Source organism: Triturus cristatus, chromosome 4_2 (assembly GCF_964204655.1).
Source record: "Triturus cristatus chromosome 4_2, aTriCri1.1, whole genome shotgun sequence".
Taxonomy (NCBI): Eukaryota; Metazoa; Chordata; class Amphibia; order Caudata; family Salamandridae; genus Triturus; species Triturus cristatus.
Window position 1 is genome coordinate 718240889 of NC_140586.1, and position 25952 is coordinate 718266840.

A 25952-nucleotide genomic window follows, 5' to 3' on the forward strand; every position below is an offset into this window, starting at 1 on the left:
TGATCCGGGTCGACCAGGTCGGGCAGATGCAACGCCAGGCGGCGTGCCAGAATTCCAGTATAGAGTTTCAGGTCGACATTCAGGAGAGATATCGGCCGATATGAGCCACAGCGTGTCGGATCTTTCCCCGGTTTGGGGATGACCGTGACGGATGCCCTCAGGAGGTCAGGCGAGATGGCTCCAGGTTCCGCAAAAGAGTTGAAGAGGCGGGCGAGGATGGGCGCTAACGACCCGCAGAATGTCTTATAGAAGAGGGCGGAGTAACCATCCGGTCCTGGCGCTTTGCCGTGCTTAAGTCTGGCAATGGTTGTCACTACTTCCTCTATGCTAATGGCCCTGTTCAGGTGGTCAGCCTGCCCCGGATCTAGAGAGGGCAGAGTGACTGAGTCCAGATAGGAGGTCATAGCCGGAACATCCGGCGGATCCCCCGCGTACAGGGTTCCATAGAACCCTCGGAACGCGGCCGAGATGCAGGCATCATCCGTAACCACCCCGCCCGCGGGATCAGAGAGTTCCCTCACCAACTGGCTCTGCCGGGTGGCCCGGAGTCTGTTGGCCAGAAGCTTGCCACAACGGTCCCCCCCAGTATAGAAAGCATGGCGCAATCGGAGGGCCGCATACTCCGCTCGGTCTACATCCAGGGCGGCAAGAAGTTTCCTCGCTTCCTTAAGCTGCCGCCAAATCCTCGGAGCCCCAGTTCTACGGTGAATCAACTCCAGCTCCCGGACTCTATCGGTAAGCTCATCCCTCTTGATCGTGCGCTCCCTATTTTCGGCCGCGGAAATGGAGAGGAGTACCGCCTTCAGCGCCGCCCATTGGGTGGCTCTAGTGGTGTCCGTGTTATCATTATGTGCCAAATATTCCCTAAGCACCCGCTCAATACGATCCGTCACCGTTTTCCTATGCAGTAGGGTATCCCGGAGGCGCCAGACCCTCGCCGGGGCGGCAGACGACGGCAAGCAAAAAGAGGCCTCAACAGGGGCATGATCCGACAAGGAGATAACTCCCATGTCCACCGTGGACACCAGGGCCTGCGTCGGTGAGGTGACCAGTAAATGATCAAGCCGCGCATAGGTCTTGTGCGCGTGGAAATAGTAGGAGTAATCCCTGGCGACGGGGTGTTTCTGGCGCCAGAGGTCCCGAAGGTCCACCTCCGCAAGCCGAGCCTTACAACCCGCGGAGAATTCCCCGACTTGCGGGGAGCGCTGCACCGATCTGTCGATCACCGAGTCAAAGACCATATTAAGATCTCCCCCGAGGATAACATGCCTATCCGGCGAGGCCGAAATCTCCTCCACCGCGGACTGCAAGAACCGCTCCTGTTTATCATTGGGACTATAAAGGGAACCTATTGTGAATGTGATGCCCCCCACCCGAAACCTGTGCGCCAGCATCCTCCCTTTTAGTTCTGCAAATTTGTGGATGTGTTCCCCTCCGAAGTGTCGAGCCACTAATATCGCTACCCCGGCCGTCTTCGCATTACCGGAAGAAAAGAACTGCGTCGGAAATTTACAGGAGCGCAGCCTATGGGTATCCTGTGGCAAGAGATGGGTTTCCTGTAGAAGGCAGATGTCCGCCCGGGTGTTTTCTAACAAGGAAAGCACCGCTCGCCGCTTAACTGGGTTGTTCAGACCCCTAACATTCAAAGTCACAATCTTAAAAGTATGTGGAGACATAGTAAGAACTACGTAGGAAGGCGCATGTGTCCTGCATGGTGACCACAGTGGAAGGGCCGAACCCCCCCCCACTCAAATCGTAAGCTAGGCTCCCAAAAGCAGGAGGCAGCGCCTCTCCCCTCCGCGGCGCGCATCCTAGTACCAATCACCAACCCCAATACGACCAGGTCTCTCCCCACCCTCCCGTCGCCCCGACCTTCCGCCTCCCCATACATCTCCCCTGAAGCACAAAACAAAACAATGTGGGGAAGCGCAAGCAAAGCAGCAAATCCCTGCACAACGCACTGGACAACCCCTACCCCCACACCCAACTCCCACGACCCCCCCCAGTACCCCAACACCCCTAACCCACCCCTGTCAAACCCAAAACCCCGTCCCCGTCCCCCCCGAGAAGGAAGGCAGGGAAACCATTGTTCAAGGCCAGCCCAACGGCAAGTCTATGGAAAAGTCTCGAAAGTGGACGTCCAGCCACAACGCCATCCCCGCTCACCCCCCCACCCCACCAGGCCCCCAAACCTGCGAAAGAAGCAATGTCGGTCTCCCCCCGGAGAAGTCCTAGGCAGTCAGAGCGACCTCTTCCGCCGCCGTTTCTCTAGCGACCTCACGCACCGCATTGTCCATTTCAGCCCGGATAGTGGGCGAGTCCGGTCTCACCGAAGTGGACGAAGATCTGCGACCGGGGACCGACCGCCAGCCATCCCGGGTAATCCGGCGTCGACGCGGAGTGGGGGCATCGTCATCAGTTGCCGTGATGCCTAGGACCGTGCAGGTTTCCTGAAGGGAGCGCAGCTGATGCAGTATTCCGTTCCAGCGGAAGATAATGCGAAAAGGGGTGGCCCCACGAGTATTGAACACCATGTTCCCTCAGGAAGTCAGTCACAATTTTAAAGGATTAGCGCTTCTGCAGGGTGACCACAGAAAGATCCTGGAAGAGGGCCACCCTGTGGCCTCTGAACTCCAGAGAGGGCCTATTGCGAGCCACCCGCAGGATCCTCTCCTTCAGGGGGTAGTCAGGTAGGTAGGCCAGAAGGTCGGGGGGGCGCCGATGCCCCGTGCCACGGGGCCACTCTATGAGCCCTATCGATCCTGATGGAAAAGTCTGTCGGCTCTCCCGGAACAAGTCCTGCAAGTAGGCGGCCACGTCCTCTCCCTCGTCTCCGAGCGGCACGCCCCGGACCCTGACGTTGTTCCTCCGGGAACGGTTCTCGAGGTCCTCCACATGCGCCTGCAGGTCAATCTGCTGGTCCCGGAGCCTGATCACTTCCTGCTGGAGCTGTGTGAGTTCCCCATCCCGGGCATGGCCCGCTTCTACCAGTAAAGTTTAAACCACCCAGTTTGTTTGCCACGGTCTATGGCTATCTTTCCAAGGTGATCAATGGTGGCAAACACACACCGCAACTTTAGGAAGTCTGCTTGAGGTGAGGCTCTTGCTGTAAATCAGTCCAACAAGTCCTCGAGGTCAGACTTGAAGGCTTCAGGCTCGACATCAAGTTCCATCCCTGCAGAGGTAGGCAACTGAGACCACTGGAGTAATTGTCCCTAGTGCAATATGGCCATTGATTGTTATGTGAATGCCATGATTTCCAAAATAGGAAAGTAGCCAAGCCTTATAACATACCCTATCAAAGATGGTGATCTGTCAACAGGCTATTTTCTGAGGCTCCAAAAAACAAGATGAAGGTGGTCTTTTTTTCTGTGATGTCAGTTCCTGTTAGACAAATATTTAAAAAGGCAATTCTAGGAGAAGATTGTGTAGCAACACATTGTTCCCTTACTTTTGTCGCCTTCTTACTCCCACTTTTGTCCCCAATATTCCTTGTAGCTGAATTGGTCTTGGTTCTTTTCTCCTTACAGTTCAGCAGGAGGAGTTTGATGCCTTGATATTCTCTGGTTTACTAGTCTTCATTGTAAATTAAGATTAATAAGATTGAAATGGAGGATTCTTGTGTCCTGGGACTCAAGACTCATTCTTTTGTGAGGCAATCTAGCAGGGGATTCAAAAGACTGTCAAAGCATCTAGTCCTTGACAATTTCATCCATTAAACATATTGTGCAGAGAGAAGAATATGTATGAAGAAACCTGCTCCCTACTCAAAACTTAAGGTTCTTTTGTTCAATAGAATGCACCATACACAACTCACCTGGGCTTGCATAAAAAGAAAATGGGTGTTGGCATCTCCAGCAGAGCTCATGGGATGTATGACAGAACCACAACAGCATTTACAACATTGGAACAACAATGCCTTTACAACAAACTTCTATTTAAACAAAAAATTTTACCACGCATATGCCTTTATAACGAAAATGTTAAGTATTTTACTGGTATGTTGTAACCTATTTTTATATCTATGTAGATATATACTTATATATATATATGTAACAGGTTTCTACTTACCTGTAAAATACCTATATTTTCGTTGTAAACCCACCCATGGTAAATACAGATGCAGGGTAGAAAATTAACATGTAATTTTAATACACACACACACACATATATATGCATATATATGCACGCACACATACATATACACATCCTAAGACCCATACCCACCCTAAATGCTTTATCCATGAAAATATAAGTATTTTGCAGGTAAATAGAAGGATTATATATATTACCTACTGGCGGTCGCCAGTAGGTAGTTATAGTTGGGACCTAGTTTCCATAGGAAAAGGGTTTTTTGTTTTCTCAATATCTTTGGTGCCGGTTGACGAATCTTCGCGAAATTTTCAAAACTAGTCGCTCCGGTCAGCTCCTGTCTTGAAAGTTTCAGGGTGACTCGACAAGTGGGAGCTAAGAAAAAAGGGGGGGGGGGGGGAGGGGGGGTGTCCCAAATGTGTTTTCCCAATGTAATTTTCCATAGGAAACTTTAGACACAGCTAAAGCCCGAACTGCTGAACGGAATTACACCAAATCAGGCAAAAAGGTAGGTCTTGTTTCAGTGAGAGCCCTTTTTGTTAAATGGTGTAAATCCGTTCAGTAGTTCCTGAGAAATTTGAAAAAGAAAAAGTTTCGATATACAAGGACGCGGTGGATTCGCGAACCCTCCCGGGCACGAGCTGCCAACACTCCAAAGGAAGTGTTGACAGCCATCACGTGACTTGGTAGAACCAAGTCACAAGAAAACAGTGAAACAAAGATAAAAAACAAGAAAAGGGGGCAGGGTAGAACCACCCTGACCCCCTAGGCCTGCTCAGGGGGTCTCAGAAGGAGCCCCAGGTCCAAATAAAGCCTTTTTGCTTTTAAAATTTCGGTGAAATTCGCGGTGAGGTCGCAAATCCCGCCAAAATGTAAAAAAAAAAAAAAACAATTAAGCGCTTCATTTAATTGAGGCCTCCGGGTGCGCCAGGTCCCGGGGGCATTGCCAAAAAATATTAGTTGGGGCCCTGATAGCCCCAGAGACCGCCACCTCCCCGGGGCTATGTTAATAATATGCGGGAGGGCACGCGGCCCTTCCACAGCGCCGGGGACCGCCACCCCCGGGGCTTGTTTAATTTGTGCCAAGCCCCGGGGACCGCCACCCACCGGGGCTTTTGTCAAATATTCACGGGGGCACTAGGCCCCCAGCAGCCCCGGGGACCATCACCCCCCGGGGCTTCTTTTTTAATAAAACTAAACTGTGTGGGGGGCTCGAGCCCCTCCACATGCCCCGGGGATCGCCACCTCCCTGGGGCACTAATTATGTAAATTCAGGGGTCCGATACGGACCCCCGAACCCTGGGGACCACCACCTCCCCGGAGCTGTGCACTAAATGGGAAGGGGGGGCCGCGCTGCCCCCCTCCTGGAGCCCTCGATGGCCCTGGGGACCGCCACCCCCCAGGACCGGCTTCTGCAGTGTCCCGGGGTGCCCACCCCCAGGACACTGCTGTTTGCAATGACAGGTCGAGAGCCGTGCGGCTCCCGCCCTGTCATTGCAAACTCTGGTTTTAATTTTGGAAGCGAGAGCAGTTTTACTGCTCTCGCTTCCAAAATCCAAAGCAGATTGTTTTCCACACGGGGAGCTGCATGTCAGCAGCTCCCCGTGTGAAGAAGCAATGTCGGCTCCCGCTGGAGGCGGGGAGCCGGCGGAACCATGGGGGCATTGGGGCTCCCCCCACGGTACCCAATGGATAGGGCCGGCCCCAGGGGATGGGGTCCCTGGGGATAGAAGTGGCCCAGGAGGGGAGCCACATAGCCCCCCTACACAAATGTTTTAAAATAAAGGCTGTCCCCGGGGGATTGGGTCCCCAGGGCCAATAGAGGCCTCAGGAGGGGTGCCACGCAGCCCCCCTCCTTAAAAACAAAAATATATGTGGCCATGCCCAGGGGGATGGGGTCTCCGGGGCCGGAATTAGCCTTTTTTAAAAGGGGTTAGGCCCTGGGGATGGGGTCCCCAGGGCCCAAAAAAAGGAAAAAGAAGGGGAGGTAAAAAAATTTTTTTCAAAGACCGGCAGTGTACCGGAGGCCCCGACCTCTCCCAGCAACACTCTGCAATCGCGCCCTGTGGCGTGTTTTAAGTTGGGGAATTAATTCCCCTTCAATACTGGGGACCCCAGGGGGCCAACTAGCCCACCAGGTACCTCCAGTATGCACCACAGGGCTGCCTTGCAGAGAGGTGGTCCGAGGCCACGCCCATTTTTACACCTCTCTGCAACGCAGCTCTGAGGCAATTACTGGAGGTACCTGGTGGGCTAGTTGGACCCCAGGGACCCTCAGGACTCAAGGGGATTTAATCCCCCAATTTACAACGCACCAGGGGGCGCGTTTGCACAGTGGGGCGGGGAGGAGGCATGGCCTGATTCGACAAGTGTGCAAACGCGCCCTGTGGTGCGTTACAAGTTTGAGGATTAAGTGTCCTTCAATCCTAAGGGTCTTTGGGGGCCAACTAGACCACCAGGTACCTCCAGTAAGTGCCAGGGAGCTGCGTTACAGAGTGGTGGTCCAAGGCCACGCCCCCTTTTTACACCACTCAGCAAAGCAGCTCTGTGGCACTTACTGGAGGTAGCTGGTGGGATAGTTGGCCCTCAGGGACCCTCAGGATTCAAGGAGACTTAATCACCCAACTTAAAATACGCCAGAGGACGTGTTTGCACACTTGTCACATCAGGCCCCGCCCCCATTCCTGCACCACAGTGCAAACGCGCCCTGTGGCGCGTATTAAGTTGGGGGATTAATTCCCCTTCAATCCTGAGGGTCCCTGGGGGCCAACTAGTCCACCAGGTACCTCTTGTAAACGCCACAGGGCTGCGTTGCAGAGAGGAGCTCCGAGGCAATGCCCCTTTTTACACCACTCTGCAAACGCGGCTTCTGGTGCACTGCTGGTGGGGCGATGAGGTCCTCTTGAGTCCTGAGGACCTCAAGACACAAGTGGACTTCATCCTTAGAGCAGCAGTGCGCCAGAAGCCGCGTTTGAAGTGTGGTGTACAAAGGGGCGCGGCCTCAGAACACCTCTCTGAAACGCAGGTATGTGGCGCTTACTGGATGTACCTGGTGGGCTACTTGGCCACCAGGGACCTTCAGGATTCAAGGGGGCTTAATAGGGATGTCATAGTTAGAAATTAGCATTTAAAAAAACATTGAAATTCACTGATAAAACCATAGGTTTCAGGTACGTTATAATTTGAAATTAGCATTTAAAAACCTTAGAAATTTACTGAAAAAACCATAGGTTTCAGGGACGTTATAGTTAGCAGGACATTTCACTCTTTCAAAACCATAGAAATTCCACCGTTATAGTTAGTTCAGCTAACTATAACTCGCGCACCCGCAATGCACTGCTCATGACGTCACATATTACATCATACATGACATGGTCAGTGACATCACTGATGACATCTCAAATGACATCACTGATGACATCATCCACGTGAAAATCTGATGCACTTCTTCACACTCTAACATAACCTTTGATACACCCACTGTAATATACAGACTACCATTTTTTAAATCATTGACACACCAATACCAGTTATTACATACGCACTCACTGATTCCTAGGTCTACACACACATCCACTCATTCATCCATACAATCACTCATACATGTAGTCACTCATCAATACAACACTATCATATGCCCTCATACACCTATACAGACACTCGCACCCCGCCACTCATCCATGCAGTTACTCACACACCTAGTCAGTAATGCTAAGAATCAATCACACTCCCATTTACTCACCTATACAATTATACACACACGTCTTACTTATTCATACTGATACTAACACAGACTTACTCTCTTATATAATCAGTGATACAAGTACACACTCATCCATACAGCCAGTCTCACAATCACAGACTATGATGTAGAGTCATTTATATATTTCAACTCTCACCTACACTGCCTTTTACATATGCAGTTACTTGGACATGTACCACTGAGACATCCATTCACTCACCAGCACACACACACTCACGCACCTATACAGCGGTTTCCACATGCACTCTTGAACCCATACACCCGGTGAATCAACCACTCACATCTATGCACAGTCACACACCTCCCACACACACCATCTCCCAAAAAAATACTAAGACAAACAATCAATAACCTATATAGACACTCACGTAGCTACTGACCAACCCATGTAGCAGCTTGCACAACAGACTGATACAGAAATTCACACAGTTTAGTCACTACCCCATGCATTCAGGAAGACACATTTAATAACTCACTTATACAGTCAGTCACGCACCTACTAAATCCTCCATCCAGACACTTATACACCCACTCATTCTTCAATACACCATGGAATATATATAACACATATTTAAACTTTACAGAAACACAGTCACTGGATGATGTCCTCAGTGATGTCACTGACCATGTCATGAATGATGTAAAATGTGACGTCATGAGCAGTGCATTGCGGGTGCGCAAGTTATAGTTAGCTGAACTAACTAAAACGGTGGAATTTCAATGTTTTTTTTAAGAGTGAAATGTCTAGCTAACTATAACGTCCCTGAAACCTATGTTTTTTTCAGCAAATATATATATATCCCCCAACCATCAGTGCGCCAGGAGGCGCATTTGGAGAGTGGTGGGCAAAAGGGATGTGGCCTCCAAAGTCCTCTAAGCAATCGCGCTGTGTGAGGCTTACTGGAGGTACCTGTGGGATCCATTCACAGACCCATACCAGAACTTACAGTTCAGCTAACTATAACTGCTGAATTTCACTGGTTTTGTACAGGTGAACCCTGAGCCTAACTAGAACATCCCTATATCTGTTGGTTTTATCATTGAATTTATAAGGTTTTTTAAAATCGGGTTACCATCCTTAGATTTGCAGGTTACAGTCACCATTCACCAAACACAACAGCTCAAAGGAACTTAGAGGATTCAAAAATAGAGGAGCACCCATTTAGGACAGATCTGGCTATAGAGCCAGGGCCAATTCGCCTGCACGTACTCTCAGGTTTCGACAGGAGGTAGGAGAGTACTATAGAAATGCTATAATACAACACAAACATCAGCAACAATGGCACTGCTATATTTGTACGGTGAATTAAGGGGTGGACTAGTACATGCCAAAAGTGGATTTTAGGGTGCAGTGGTGGAGGAATGTTAGGTTTCATGGTACATGCATAAAGTCTCAGATAAAACACAACTAAGTGATAATCAAGGCAGGGTGCCCCACATGGTACATCAGAAAGGAAGAATCTAGCTTCAAACAGGTTGCAAGATCTCCAGGAGAAAGAACTGCAACACAGAGCTGTGTGAAATTCAGGTTGAGGCACATGCTTTTAATTATTAGAATGAAGTTCATATACAATATAGTATAAGGAATATTTTATTCTCAAATTAACATTCACCCAAAATTACAAGATAAAAATAAATGAAAAATTAGTGTACAGCACCGATGTACTGCAATATTTAAAAACACACCAGTGTCTCATTTACTTCTAAATCGGTGTTTAATTTCCTGGTTAAACAGGATATCAGTCTTTCTTAAAATTGCATTGTTACAATACTCCAGTTCCTTGTCAACAATCTCAAATCCACCTCATCAAATTAAGATGAATTGCTTAGAAACTGATCATTGCAAAACTGTTGTACCAATTTTTTGTCTCATGAAAGAAGGTAAAATATACATTTTTCCACCTGATTTGCATTTGGAATTTTCTTCATTTTCTTAGCACAAAAAAAATGTCAAACACCTTCAAAACTATGCTTCAGAAATGGAAAATTAAAAAGATCATAGAGGGCTGGCAGAAGCCAAAGAAAACCGTGTCCACCACAGAACAAAATGCGCTTGACCCTCTAACCAGGGAATGAGGCTCAGACAAGCCAGTTCATGGAAAGTGCATAGAGGTTTCAACATGCTTTTCATTAGCAAACACTTTATTCTGAAAATAAAAGTGAAGCGCACTACGGACCATGGTTTCTCCCACAGGGATATCATAGTTCATGGTTTCTACTGATAATTCATCATGAGCAGATTTAGACTGGACTTTATTTTTAATGGAAATTCTGAGACTGGTTCTGACTTAAAGAAAGGTTTTAATTAGTAAATTAATTGTAAAGAGTGCAAGAGGAATTCTATGCAGCACAGTAAGGCAATGCTAAGATCTTCCAGGCTACACGAGGCTCAGGAACTTTGGGGGAAATTGTCCTCACTCTAGAGAACCGTGAGCTGCTAATTCCAGAGAGATGGCGGACACCAAGATCTGGGTTTCTCCCCGATACAAAGCGTAATCTGATCAACAAGGGCTCTTCATAGCTTGGCTTTTACTGGCTGGAGCTGCAGACTCTGCAATTTCATTGCCATACCCATGTTTCCAGTGATCTTCAATTTACCCTGGAAGAAAGCCTACGGAAACAGAATACATAAAAAACACATGAGACAAACAGGAAAAAAAACCTCCACGATATTGTGCACTACCATAAAACAAGTGCATTTCTGTGCCACACTAAATCACACAATTTAAACGTTGCCATTACAAGAGGGTAAATTTGGAAACTTTGCATTTCAAAAGATGTGTTGAGTTTTTCAATTTTGCCAAGAGATAGGCGTTTGTAAAATAATTATTTTACAAAATCTCTTTTGCTGGAGGCTTTTCCTCGCAAGAAAGTAATAAAGTGTTTTATTCCTGGGAATTTCTGTAGTAAATCTGGTTTTGGACAATGGACTCAGATTAGTCTTTTTTTAAACTAGGCAATTTTTAATAAGTTCACGAAAAGATCGCCAAATAAAAAAAAAAAAACTCAAGACGCTGGGTAGGGAAACCTTCAAACTTTGCCCACCTCTCGTTCACATTACGCTAATAAGGCGCAAGTTATGAAAATGGTTATACATTGTAGGAGTTGATATAAAATAGCAACCCATACATTTGAAAATAAAACATTTGAATTCAACCTTTTCACAGCCAGCAGGGAAGGAGCACAGTATACAAGTGCTAAAAAACTGTAAACGTGGATAGGGAGTAGGTAGTGAAACAGACACAAAGTGCATGAATATTGAAACAAGAAATAAAAATAAAGAGAGGAGGGGAAGAAACTGGTGTGTGGTAGAGTGGATCAAATAAAAAAAATCCTTTTATTTGGTATGTACTACACACATTGTAGGGAAGGCATTACAAAGCAGCAAAAGAGCTTTTGATATAGCATTCCTTGTCTATGGACCTTAGTGACAAACATTCAAACATGTTATAAATCAGGTGTCTACAGCAGATACACAGAGAATGGTTTGCATATGGCAATTAAATTGCTTCTAAACTGCCCTAAATGGAGGATAAATAAAGTATGATGTGTCTAATATGTATGTATGAAATTAAAGTAAAAACAAAAGATTTTTCAATAGAGAGCTAAAAAACCTAAGCAACCGCTTAATTGAACTTGTAAATGTAGAACAAAAAAAAGAAATACCTGACAGTCTTACAAGTAAATGACCTTAAGGAAGACTTGAGATGCAGATTCACTATGCCTTATTTGATCATAAAGTTTAGGATGAGGAACTGGAACCCGTGGCGTAAAACACATGATTGAAGAGCAGCTGTTTCAAAACTTCCTTCAATCGAGCACATGACGTTTAAAGTAAGCAAAAGCTGTAAGTGTCAAAAGTGTGGGAAAAGTAGGTAGAAAAATAGGACATAAAATGTCTGGTGTGTAGGCAGTTAAAGCACAATCACGGACGCTATCACTACCTGGATTGCAACAGAGCAAGTCAGGAGTGATGCAGTTTCAAGAAGAATGCCCTTCCATTTAGGACTAAAAAGCACTGGACAACCAAAAGCTATGCTGTGATTCAGAGGTTTATTTTCTGGATGGTGCGCCTTCAAGTGGCTATGTCGTCTGGATGGTGCACCTTCATGTGGCCATGTCTTCTGGAAGGTGCGCCTTCATGTGGCTATGTCTTCTGGAAGGTGCGCCTTCATGTGGCTATGTCTTCTGGATGGTGCGCCTTCATGTGGCTATGTCTTCTGGATGGTGCGCCTTCATGTGGCCATGTCTGTGCAGTTGGCCAATTTCTTTACCCGGCCCGCGCTTTTTCAAGTTGAAGGACATTAGCCCAGGCTCACGCCTCATGAAAAGGCCTATGTCAATGAACCTAGAAACGGTGGTGAATATCCAGGTCTGCTCAACTAAAGAGTGAGCATTTCGTACTATTATGGGACTTTCTTTGGACAACAGGGAAGTGAGGCACTTTTAATTCAGTACAGTGGGTGCACACATTGCTAGCAGGGATCACAATGGCTTGCCTCAGTGAGAGACCACTAGGGCCAGTGCCACCATTTGCACATGAATGACACCTTGCATTTCAGGAAGGCAGCAACAACCATCGTTACTTAAGGATCAGGAGGTTTACCATAAACACACGGACAAAGGGAGGGAGGGGTGGGGGAGTGCGGTGTTATTCTGATACTATTGCAAATCTCTATTTGGGTGCAAACTGCAATTTGCACCAAAGTGTGCAATTACTGCACTGTTTTTTTGCATGGCTCTCACAATCAGTAATCCTTCAAAGTCCAAAAGCCTAAAGATTTAGATATAGAAGGTGACAGACCTGGAGTGTGAGATGCTGGGGCACAAAATGGAGCAATGGTTGGACAGAGCAGCGGTGGCAGCTACTAATGCCCTCCCTGTCTCGAAAGGAGAAACCAAATTCTCGATGGGCGAGACATGGAGAGCTTTCTGAAGAACAAATTATTTCCTCACAGGAAGGAGATGTATTGCTTCAATGGTACTGGCATTATCTGTCAGAATCTGTGTCCTGCAGTGGCGGCTCGCAGAGGGAGTGCTGTGAGGGGGGGGAGGGGTAGTGGAGTCGGACATACGACAGCCAGGAGTAAAGTAAGCAAATAAACTATTTACTTTGCGCTTGCAGCATCGTCAACTTGGCCCACAGATTAATAATACAAAAATGCAGCACTTCCATATGGCTAAACCACTTTAACCAAGTTTAGAAACAAATGAGGCTCGGCAAATGGGGTGAATATGAGAAAAATATAGTGAAGTAGTTGAAACAAGTCAACCAAGACGATAACTGCAAATTGAAAGGGTCAGAGTGAATACATCACAGAGAAATTACACTACGGAAGCAGGAAATAAAGCAACACAAAGTTCATCATACATTATTGACAACTATTTGCTTACAGCTATAGAGAAAACTTAACACCAAATTTGGGCATCCACTGGCGTTGATTCAAGTGGCATATATAATCGAGCACTGGCAAAGCCAATAGGTTTCGCGAATGCAAGAGCCAATGACTTGTACTCATGTTCTACAACCGAATGCTGTGCAACATGGCTAAAGTTAAAGGAAGCAAAAAGGGGAATTGAAGCCAAATCCATTTTATTCTAACTTTGCTTTTATAGCCTTGCTGCCCAGTAACACTGCTATACAACAAGGCTAAAAGACACTGCAAAGCCAATAGGCTCTCGAATAAGCGAAGCCCAGTGGATTTGCCATTTCTTGTTTACTGTGTTTTTAATCATGCTACTTATCTGTGGAGCCGATGTCCTCGAGATAACTGTGCGACTGGGCAGCACTGCCACAAGTGCTTCATACTGTGTTTTTGCATCACACATTACTTTTATTAAAATTGCATAAATGGCGAGTGACTAGGTACATGTATTTTGTTTTCGTTCTTTTTTCCCCCCACACAACAAGCACAAAAAGTACTACTGCTGAGTAAAGAGCCATGCATGTGCTATCAACAATCCCCATAAACCTGGTTTGTTTTAAAAGCAAACACATCAGGGTGAGTGGGGTTTCATACCACAAAATGACAATCAGTCCTCATTTTGCTTTGTCAAAAAATAAGGAAAACTGGAAGTACATACGCCCACACCACCTTTTCATTATTGGCACATTAAGGACGTGATTGTACAACGCTGCTGTTTTATGAAACAAACACACTCTCCAAACACTGCACAACAATAACCATCTCTTTTGTTTTGTAAAAGTGTTTTCACTTTGCGGTTCTAAACTGCATATGTTTGTTAACAAGTCATCACACTGTGACTAATGAAGGGGTCGTGTGAAAAATGTACGATCATATAAGATATTACAGTTGGTACTAAAGGACCCCCTAGTGAAACACCAAAGAAGAAAAAACAAGCTACGGTTGTAACGTGTTAGAAAACAATTCGATGTTATTTAAAGTCGCGCTGCAGGTTAAATCGAAAAACTACGTGAAAGCACCACCCCTTCTAAACATAACTAATGTCCACGTCAAGCCCCTTCGTAGCTGCTCTTACTGACCTTAATATTTGTCCAGATTTCCACCTTCAGCATCATCAGTTTGAACAGTCAGCTGATGCTGTGAAGTGTCAACACAGTGGCGTAGCTAGCCCTTGTGCCACCACTGCTTTTGCGTGAAAAAACAGGGGGGGTGCTGGCAGGGGGATGAAATAACTTGTGCTGCCCTCCCCCCCTTGCTACTCTGTGCTACTGTGTAAACACACCCAATCTGTGCTTTCCTGTTGCAAGTCATAGGGTTGACTAGCAGGATACAATAGTCCCAGCAGCCCAAACACCATCCTCCAGGACAGAGGCTGAAACATCAGGACCATAGCCCACATATCCTGGACTCTCTGATTTGGGAGAAATACATGAAACTTCACAGTATCCAGGATGGCTTTGAACAGTAGAGTCTGCGAAGGAATCAGGTGTGACTCCGGCATGTTGCTAGTAAACCCAAACGATGTTAGGTGGTTCGCCTTCCTCTGGAGATGGTATACGATTGCCTGGGGCCAGTGAGTCTTCAACAGTTTGTTGTCAAGGTAGGGGGAAGACTGGTAAATCTGACCTCCGAACATGTGCCACAACCCTCGCCATCACTTTCGTTAACAACCGAGGAGCACAGGTAAGGCCAAAGGGGAGCACCACATACTAGAAAATGCTCCTGGCCCACTGTAAATTGCAGATAACGCCTGTGGACCTGTAGGATGGGAATATGAAAATAAGCGTCCTGCAGGTTCAATGCTACCAACTATTTAGTATTCATGATCCAGGGAAGACAAAACCTGGCCCAGCGTTGTGTCTGCAGTGCGTCTGGCGATATAAAAAAATCCCTGGTGCAGCCCCGAAAGGGGCAGAACTGTTGAGGAATTTGCCTGGTAGGGGCAGACAGGCCCAAAGAACAAGCTGTGGTGAGACTTAAAATCCTTCCAGGTCAACTTTCTCACAAAACAGACGAGAGCCATGTAATAGCATGTCAGTCAAAGATGCCCGGACATACCCTCAGAACCCCATAGACGTCATCCAGACGTGGCATCAAAGCCCCACACCCATGCTGATTGAAGGTGTCCAGGCTGGACTGAATAATGAATTGTGCTGCATCCTGATCGTTCTGGATGGCTTGGGCTAAAGATGCTTGAAGGACATCTGGAGCTGCTGGCAGGATTTGGCCCACCATATCTCACAAAGCATGGGTGTAGTGTCCCAGGAGACAGTCGGCATTGACAGAAAATAGGGGTAAGGCTGGCAGAGGAGAAAACATGAGCTTGTCAAAGTTATCCATGCATTTAGATTTGCGATCAAGAGGGGTCGTAGGGAAAGCATTAAAGTTTAGTCTGCTGATGTATGTCTACACCAAACTCTCCGGCGTTGGTTGTTGTGTTAGGAAGTCAGGTCGTCCAGTGCTGGTCTATTGCAATGATTTACCTGCCTATCGAATGGCATCTCAGAACATGGTTTTGACCAAATGCCTAAGAGTATATGTAAGTGCTTTGTTAAATGACAGGAGAGGTTCAGCAGGATCATGGCCAGGATGCGGGATGTTCAGTAAGGATGATGGCCTTCACTTCCATGGTAGGGAGCTGCAGGTCAAGTACTCCGCAGCCCTTTGCATAACAATAGCAAAAGAAACACTCTCCTCTATGGCAGGACCAGATGGAGACAAAACTGCAGAGTCTGGAGAGGTGTCAAGACCACTGGCATCCTGCAACTCCTCATACGAATAGTCCTCCTCATACTGTGGGACAAATTTGTCCCTTTCATCGAAGTTAATGAATAATTGTCCGATTCAGCCGCAAAGTGTTGGTGTAATGTATGAGATCCGCAGTGTGACAAAGGCAATGTGTCAGAAGAATTGCCTATTTGCTGCACTGCTGTGGAATAGGAAAAAAGCCTCAGTTGAGACAAGAGGGGCTCTGAGTTGGAAACCACTATGGGTCCACCAGTGACACAGCGCACTGTGAATGTCATAAGAACCAACGCCCGGAGGAGGAGCCTAGCGCGCATCTAAGATGGTCGCGTGAGCACAGGGCTCCCCGGACCCTTTCTGCTCCTCGGACTATATCCTGAGATTATCCTGATTTGGTTAATGGAATCTGGGAGATGAAGACCAGCTGATCATATATCTCTTTTTAAAACTCTAATTGGACCTGGGAATCCTGAGTTGTCGTCGTCGGAACTTTTGGGACCCACCCGGCGGAGGTGGCCGGGGTGAAGGTGACCCGTGGGGCCGGGCTGCAATTGAACAACAGCGGCCTCAGCGCGGTGCCAGTTGCCGAGTCAGCGCTTTCGGTTTCGATTTTGGCCTTCAGGAGATCGGCTGGCGTGCGTGCTCAAGGTGGCGAGGTGCCTCCTGGGCCTCTGCCCGAGGCTTGCTTCCATCTGCTACTGGTGGGCCTGACGCCTCCGACCCCCACATCGGCAGTTTGTGGTCCTTTGGCTGGCGCCCGCACACCTTTTGATCGGAGGTCCCATTGAGAGACTGCGCTCGCATGGCGGGCAAAGGGGGTCCGGAGGGGCGCAAGACCAAGGCTTCTCTGCGCGGGGGAGCGGTCCAGAGCAACAACATGGACCGCTACACCCAGGGCAGGGGGCCCCCTGGCGCTACTGGCCTCTCCCCGGATGCTGCGGGGGGAGGCACGACCGTCTCTGCGGAACTTTCCCTGCAGGACATTATGGGCGCCATCGAGGGCATCAGGGAAACCATCGCGACGCAATATGAGGCCCTGGCCCGTAAGATCGACACTGTCGCAATCGATGTCACCCTGATTCGGGCCGACCTCTCCAAAACCAACGAGAAGGTCCAGGCCCTTGATACACGGACCTCCACCCTGGGTGCGGAGGTGTCGGATCTGCGGGCCGCGCTTGGGGACATTAGAGTGGTCAACGACCATATGGCCCGGCGGCTTGAGGACTTCGAGGGACGGGCCCGACGCAACAACATCCGCATCATTGGTGTACCGGAGTCCTCAGACGGCCGCCCGGTGGACCTTGTGGTCGAGGAACTTATCCTGCAACAGCTGTCCCCGGCTGGCCTAAGTAAATTCTTCGCCGTGGAGCGGGCCCATCGAGTTCCGGGCGGCCGGCCGCGGCCGGGGGCCCCCCCGAGGCCTATCGTGGCTAAACTGTTCCACTACAGGGACCGCGACGCTATTCTGCAGGCTTCACGGACCCGTGGCCCGGTCCGCTACGAGAACTCGACCATCAATTTTTATCCGGACTTCACGCAACTGGTCCAGAAACAGCGGATGGGATTCCAAGGGGTGAAGCGCCGTCTCCGCGAGCGGGGCCTGAAGTATTCGATGATCTACCCGGCGAAACTCCGAGTGGAGCATGGAGAGCGGACAGCCTTTTTTGACTCTCCTGTGGCCGCAAGTGACTGGCTGGACTCGCTGCCGGACGGGGGTGGCCGGCCCGGGCCCTCTGGGGGCACCGCAGGTGACGGGTCCCCTTAGACTGACATTTGGTCCTTGCTTTTGCGGTTTTGCACTGTGCAGTTGGGTCTTACTTCTTTTGCATACTGTGTCTTACCAGGACCCGTGAGGGGCGCGGGCGGGTTCGGGTCCCTTTCCTCCTCCGGGGTCTTTTTGTAGAATGGGGTTAGAGGGGCGACAGGCACACTGCAAGTTGGGGGGGGTCATTGGCCCGCAGGGGTGCAGGGTGGGGGGAGTTGGACTTGGGGGGGGGTTGGGGGGGAAGGGGGGTTGTTTTGTTGTGTGTTTTTTGTTTACAGGGCGAGGTATTGATTTTTGTCCATATTTGGGAACCGTGCTGCGGGCTGGGGGCCTCTTGATCTATTGGAGGGGATGGGGGGAGACGGGTTGAGGCTTATGTCGTGGAACGTCAATGGGTTGGGGGATCGTATTAAGCGGGGTGTTGTACTGCAATATTTGCGTCGTGTGACTCCTGATGTGGTGTTTCTCCAGGAGACGCACTTGGTCGGCAATGTCTGCCATGCGATGAACAGGGGGGGATACCGCCTCGTAGCTCATTCTGGTTTCACAACGGGCTCCAGGGGGGTGGGCATTCTCCTGCGAACCTCCCTTCCGGTGGAGATCACGAGGATAGTCTCGGATGACAGAGGGCGCTATGTGTGTTTGATTGGGAGGTGGGAGGGGCAGCCCCTTACCCTGGTTTCAGTCTACGTTCCCCCGGGTCTCCAGAACTCCACCTTTACTGACTTGGGTCGAATGCTGCTTGACCTTCCGGACGGCCTCCTGCTCATGGGCGGGGACTTTAACTCTGTGGTTTCGGGTGAACTGGATCGTCACCCACCGAGGACCCTCCCCGCTGCCCAGTCATGGCTGGGTGGGATGTTGGAGACCTTCGGCTTGGTGGATAGTTGGAGACTAATGCATCCGACCCAGTGTCAGTTTACCTTTCATTCGGGGGCGCATGGGAGTCTCTCTAGGCTGGACTACTTCCTTATGCCCGCGGCGCAGACTGGTCGGATTCGAGAGGTCAGACACTTGGCGCGTGGTATCTCCGACCATTCTCCGCTGTGGCTTCTCTTTGACACCGGGTCGCGGTCTGCAGGGCGGGTAGCTCCTATTAACCCTTGGTACCTGCGGGACCCTGCGACTCGTGACAGCCTGGTTAGGGCCATGGACCAATACTTCAGTGAAAACGAGGGGTCGGTGTCGTCTGCGTTGTCCCTTTGGGAAGCCTTTAAAACTGTGATACGCGGACACGCCCTCGCCCAGATAGTGGTGGCCAATAAGGTTAGGAGCGAGGCGGTGGTGAAGCTGGAGACTGACATCTCGGGGTTGGAGTCGGCCCTGGAGGCGAATGTTACTCCGGACGGGCTACATGCCCTTAGCCTGAAACAGTTCGAATATAGGTCCATGGTCACTGACGCGGCCAAAACTATGTATAGGGAGCAGCAGGGCCGATTGTATGACGCGGGGGACAAGGCGGGAAAGTTGATCGCGTGGCTGGACAAAAAGGAGAGAGTGAATCGTGTGGTCCCCGAGTTGCGTGCTGCTGACGGTGTGTGTGTGACTGAGCCGGATGAGATTGTGGAATGTTTCGCTGACCACCTCCGGGCGGTGTACTCCCCGGTGACTGACAGGGATGAGGAGGACTCTCGCCTCCTACTGAGAGATATTGCTCTGCCCGGCCTGTCCGTTGAGGACCGGGAGCGGCTGGACGCTCCCTTGTCGTCGGATGAAATAGCGACCGCGATCCGTTCCCTTCGCTCGGGCAAGGCTATGGGTCCTAACGGTCTGCCCATTGAACTATACAAATTGCGTCCTGATAAGCTTGCGCCCTTCCTCAGCCGCATGTTCCGCGACTCTCTCGCGGCGGGTTCCCTTCCGGCCGACCAGCGCTTGGCCACTATAGTCGTTATCCCCAAGGAGGGCAAGCCGCGAGACCGCTGTACTTCTTACCGGCCCATTTCACTGCTCAATGCGGAGCCCAAAATCCTGGCGAAAGTCCTGGCCAATCGATTGTTGAGTGTCGTGTGCGACCTTATTCATCCGGACCAATGCGGCTTTATCCCGCACCGCAACACCGCTCTTAACTTGCGGCGTCTTCACGGTGCCCTTGCCAGGGCGGAGTTCCTCTCCGAACCGGCCGTGCTGGTTTCTTTGGATGCCACGATGGCCTTTGATACTATTGAGTGGCCCTTCCTCTGGGCCGTCTTGGATAAATTCGGCTTTGGAGAGGGATTTATTGGCTGGGTGAGGCTCCTTTACACGGGACCCATGGCTCAAGTGGTGGTGAATGGGCGGGTCTCTCGGCCCTTTGCCCTCGGCAGGGGCACGAGGCAGGGGTGCCCGTTGTCCCCGTTGCTTTTTGCTCTCGCCCTGGAGCCACTCGCTGCCTGGCTCCGTTGGGAGCCCTCGCTTAGAGGGATCCGGTGGGGCCCGGGCTTCGAAGATCGGGTCTCGCTGTATGCGGACGACATTCTCCTGTATCTCACCTCACCGCGGCAGTCACTCAACGTCCTTTTTGACGTTCTGACCTCCTTTGGGAACAATTCGGGTCTCACGATCAATTGGTCTAAATCCTGCGTTTATCCCATCTCTGGTGGTCCTCCTCTCCTGCCGCCTCGGCTCCCGATTCAGATATCTCTGAGCGGCTTTAAGTACCTGGGGATATACGTTTCGCTGGACCCGGTGGCTCGCTATGAGCAGAATCTCCTGCGTCCACTTCGGCGGCTGCGGGAGGACACGGCCCGGTGGTGCAGGCTCCCCCTGTCCCCGCTGGGTCGGGCCGCGCTGTTTAAAATGATGTCCCTTCCCAGGTTCCTCTATGCACTCCAGAACTCCTTCGATGTTATCCCAGTGGCCTACTTTCGGGAGGTGGAGAGCCTGCAGAGGAGACTGGTGTGGGACGGGCGGGCGCGTATTGCTCTTGCCAAGCTCACTCTCCCCTGGTATGACGGGGGCATCGCGCTTCCTGACATTCGCAGGTACTATTGGGCCTCGCAGCTATCTGCCATTAACCACGCCACGTATGCGCCCGGCTTGAATCCGGCGTATGAGATGGACAAGTTCCTGCTTCCCGGCGGGAACTACAACAGGGCACTTTATTCCCGCCTGGCTGGCCGGACCCTTACGGGTCCTACTAAGATTGCGGTGCGGACCTGGAGGGCTGCCACTGCGGCCATGGGCTGGAGTGAGCGATTAACATGTGCTACTCCCTTGTTTGCTTCCGACCGCCTGGGAAGCTTGTGGACCACGAAGGGGTTTGACCAGTGGGACACGATTGGTATCAGCAAAGTGGGAGACCTGTGGCACAAGGGCGCGGTAAAGACTTTCGCGGTGCTCCAGGCCGAATACGAGCTGACCGACAGGGAGTTCTTCCGCTTCGCCCAGGTTCGGCACGCCCTGCTCTCGGTCTTCGGGGAGGGGACCAAGATCCCTGTTTCATCGCCCCTCGAGGACCGCATACTTGATGGACATGTCCCTGATAGTACTATTTCTTTAATTTATAAAAAATTAATCAATCACCGGGCGGACCTTCTTGTTCGCCTTCGGGAGGCTTGGACTGGGGACGGGGTGGAATTGGACGACGAAGATTGGCAGTCTGCACTGTCGTCCCCCAAGGAGGTTGCCATTCCGGCTCGTCTTCGGTTGGTACAGCTCAAGATTCTCCACCGGGTGTATGTGACGGGTCCGCGCTTGGTCTCGATGGGATTTTCCGGCGACGGGCTCTGTAAGCGAGGCTGTGGGCTCAGCGCCACCTTTCTTCATATCCTTTGGGAGTGCCGCGAGGTGGCGGACTACTGGCGCCGGGTCCACACGGTTATGGGACAGGTCACCGGGGTTGTGCTGCTGCCGGAGGTGCGTCGCTGTGTCCTGAATGTGTGGGAGCCCAATGACTACAGCGCGGCTCAGACTCGGTGGGCGGCCCTAGGGAACATGATTGCCAAGAGGGACATAGCGCAACTTTGGGGCGCTCGACGGCCGCCCACCGTGTCAGTATGGAAGGAGAATATGGACTGGTGTATGTTTAGGGAGAAGACTGTGTATGTGGCCCGTGGCAAGCCGGGGGCATGGGGTAGAATTTGGGGGCAATGGAACGCGTATCGCGGAGGCATCTGTACGCCCCCCCTGGTAGATACTGATATCGCCATGTCCCCCTGACCCTTGATGGCTCCTGGCGCCTTTTGGAACAACTACATATGGACGTTCATCTTCCTTGACCCCCTCCCCCCCCCCCCCCCCCTCCGTCCCCGGCCTCCCGGTACTCCTTTCTTTAGCGGTTTGCTCAATTGTCCTGACTGGAGTTTCCCGGGGGGAGCCTGACCCGCACTGGTTTCCCTCATAACTCGCCTTATGTTGTGTATTGTTTGTTTTTTTGTTTTTGTGATTGTTGGACTTACGCTTCCTGTTCCTCGAGAACTATCTGGAGCCACTGCAGGGCAGTGCCCTGGGAACTGATTGTAGCTTTGATATGTGTAGATTTCCTTCTGTACCTAGCGGCCGGCCCGAGTGGTTGTAGGCCCGTTCTTGTAACCGAATTATTGCTTAATAAAACTTTTTCAAAAAAAAAAAAAAAAAAAAAAAAAAAAGAACCAACGCCCAAAGTGGGTGAAGAACCCAAAGAGGGTGCAAAAGGCATGCATGGCGCAGAGGCCACTGTGGATTCTTGGTACCTGAAGGTGTGCCAGAGGAAGCCAAAAGTGTGCACATTATGAGCAGCATGGGTCCCTAAAGGCCTTGATCTTGTGCGATAATGTCAGACTCAAAAATTTGGATTGCATTGGAACTAGATTCAGAATTTGGTCTTCTGGAGTGTTAGAGCAAGACCGAATGGGAACGCTTTCACCCGCTCTGGAGTTCCATTCCTGCTTGGACTTGTGTTTTTTCATTGACTTATCAGAAGACTTTGAACGAAACGAGGATCTGCCACGGAAATAACTTTGGGAGTAGGAATGGGACCTTCCTTCTGGCTCAGACCGGTCACAGCGTGGAGTTGTCCGATGTTTCGCAACACAGTTTTGTCTTGCGGTCCCAAATGGCATTTGGGTTCATATGCACAAAATGTCCGCAGGCCCTGGAACTGTGTTCCGATGCCAAACACCACAGATATAACTCGAGGTGGGGAGAGGTGGGAGATTAGTAACTGTCCCTGAAAGGTTTAATTTGGGGAGGCAACATATTTCTCTTTTACACTAATAAAAAGAAAACCTGTTGTGAAGAAGTTTATCATAGACAAAAGAAGTAGAGCTCAGAATCAGTGTCTGAAGGTACAGAAAGGAACTGACATCAGTGTCCCCGAGTAGCGCTTATATGCAGCTCTACTGTTCACTTCAGGACTAAAAATGTCGGTATGGAGCTGCAAACACTATCTAATTGTGCCGCAGGAGTACTGCTTTTGACTGTACGGAACTAGTCTGACGCTTATGGGAATATTCATAAGGTGAGGAATAAAAAATGTCCTAGCTTTCGTAACCGAAAGTTTCAATTCTATTAAGGACTCAGAGGCGACGGTTAGGCATTTTCTTTCTTCTTTTATTTCGCTGCTGTGAAATAAAAGAAAGAAAATGCCTAATCCTCGCCTCCGGGTCCTGACATAGAATCTGCGGTTAGACGTATCCATCAGAAAGAAGATTTTATTGGTATCACAATATGGTGATATCCCACTTGTATCAAGGATCTTATGTAGATATTCATACAGGCATATTGTCAAGCAATGGCACGTTGCCAACCACAAAAGACAATTAAGATACCACTGTAGTGATGACATGTAGGTCTAATGGACGCAGAAAGACCTTTGGCCTCTGCTTGGCCATCAATGGTGAGGCGTGATCGCCAGCACAGGTGTTTAAGTATATTAGGAAAACAAAAGTTTCACATTTTAACGTGGGCATGGAAAACCTCAATTTATTATCTGTGAATAGAAATGATTTGAGAGGCTCCAAAGATGCACAGAAGCTGGCGATTGGCTGAGCTGTTTCTCATCTTCACTTACTGTCTGTGGATTCATCTTGCCAGTCATTAAATCTAGCAGATCTGGGTCGGCCATAGTGATCGTGCAATCAGGTTTCTTATCTGTAACAAAACACAAAATGGGAATTATTGCGAATGGCCCTTTCACAGTTAAAAAGCCAGCCTATTTCTGTAGTCAAGGCTCTCCTCTTGAACTGCACTATTTCTGGGGTTTACTAAAAGCCCATAGCAGAAAATTCAGGAAAGCCTGGGGATTACTGCAAGTGAACACTACAAGATGTTGCATGGAACACACATTTTACAAAGGCAGCCAGAAACATTGTGGGCAGATTGGTCAGTGGGTGATGTGGAATCACCCAGTACTTGCACAGCACTGAGAAATAAAACTACATGCTATCTAATAATAGCTAAATAAGAACGTGAAAGCAGTTCGACCATAGTTTACATAAAGAAAAAGAAATCACTCTAGCTTGTACATTTAGCGCTCTAAAGTTGTAAATTCTGCCCTGCAACTCACCACGCTATATTTATTGGAGATACAATTGAAAATATGTCTTCGGGACAGAAAACAAGTAACAATGTTGTGGATTTTCCTGACTTAAATAGAGAATCCTTTTTCACACAGGAGTATCCTGTTACGTTTGCTGTGCTGGTAAAGGAAGGGTGTAAATCTGTAAGTACACATACAGTAAGATCTAGGTTCATACGCAAGATTCTTGAGACATGCCCTATGGTGCACTACATGATTTCTCCTAATTTAATCTGACACATGACTTGGCACAGCCAAACTTGTCAGCAAACTGCGGACCAATTATATATAGTTAGCGTTTTTGATATAAGCAAATTAAACAAACACCGATGGGCTACAAAATATCCTGTGATGACAAAGTAGATTTATGAGGTGAAGCTCGTCTCAGCAGCAGCTGTTTCTGGTAGTGACAGTTTTGTAAACTATGTAACATTTAAGAACAATGAGAGGTCAACAATTACATTACAAGTATCTGACAATTTTCAGTTTAGTTTAGATGTGTTTGTTAAACGCAGCATACACCCTAACTAGGGTATCTTGGTGCTAAGAAAAACAAACTAAGTCCACATCGTAACGTTTCAAAACAGACTACAAAGAAAGAGACCAAAGTCATTGAGGGGATGGAACCAGCTAGGTTTCAACAGTTTTCTGAATTTCAGAAGGTGAGATTCTGGCGTAGGTACAGGGGCATGAGGTCCCATTTTATTTCTGCTGCGGAAGAAAAGGACCTACCATCCATTGTCTTGAGACAAAACCTAGGAATCTCCAGAAGAACGTTGTTTTAAGATCTTAGACAGCAGTCAGGAGAATATCGCCAAACTCTGGTAGCGGCACCGACCAGGAGTAACAAGCATTAACAATGCAATAGGTCTCGCATTTGCAAGAGTTTGAGCTATTGGCATTGTAAATGATAATGCCTTTAATTTAGGTTTTAAAAAAACCAACATATAACTAAAAAGCATTGTCATTTACAATGTTAAAAGCTCAAACTCTTGAAATTGCGAGACCTACTGCATTGCAAATGCTGGTTAGTGACGGTTACTGCTAGGATGGACAAGTGACGGAAGCCTCAAAACCCCACACTAGTGAAAACCTTAAAAGAATAAAGCTAGTCTGTTCATAACTGTTTCCAGGAACTGCACTCTCGATGCCATCGACCATCTGTTTGAGGAAATAGAGTCCATATTAAACGTGAATGCATCAGCCACTAGTGACAGACAGAATTTGACTAAAGTCCCTGATATGTTCAAAGAGACTTAAAAACGGGCTCCTATACCCACCAGATTGTTTGTAAAATAGAGCCATAAGTGGTGCGCGGGAACATGTTCCACATCTCGGGCCAGGTGTCACTTCACCCACAACAGGAACGGAAGAGACGCCTCTGGAGCAGGGTGCATGTCTTTTGCGTGGTAGTAGGCTGGGGTTGCTGCACTCGAGCACTTTCTTCAGAGCCCGGCCAGAGCCCTTTGAATTCTGTTCTGGCCTCACTTGGGAACCATTGGACAGTTCTGAAGTGTGTGGGCTCCTCTTGATGGTTTTTTCAAGCCTACCAACTCTCTGCCCCCCAAATAGCTTTTTCCGCAGCAACAAAGTGGGCAAAAAAAACCACAATAGAACATTTAAAATAAAATAAAACGTTCATCTTAACATGGTCCGTCGGCGACACCAGCCGGAAATTGCATG

The 25952-nt window shown here is 49.0% G+C and overlaps 1 protein-coding gene across 2 annotated transcripts in view; it reads right to left on the reverse strand.

The window, feature by feature from the left end:
- Positions 1 to 9430: 9430 nt before the first annotated feature.
- LOC146834956 (sterol carrier protein 2-like) overlaps positions 9431 to 25952 on the reverse strand; it is a 372999-nt gene continuing 356477 nt past the window's right edge. For both annotated transcript variants that reach the window (XM_085602598.1, XM_085602597.1), the window contains 2 exons: positions 23763 to 23842; positions 9431 to 10466 (listed from right to left, as the gene is read on the reverse strand). In XM_085602598.1, coding sequence (XP_085458724.1) covers positions 10371 to 10466; positions 23763 to 23842 — 176 coding nt within the window. In that variant the 3' untranslated portion in view covers positions 9431 to 10370. The remainder of the gene's footprint in view (positions 10467 to 23762; positions 23843 to 25952) is intronic.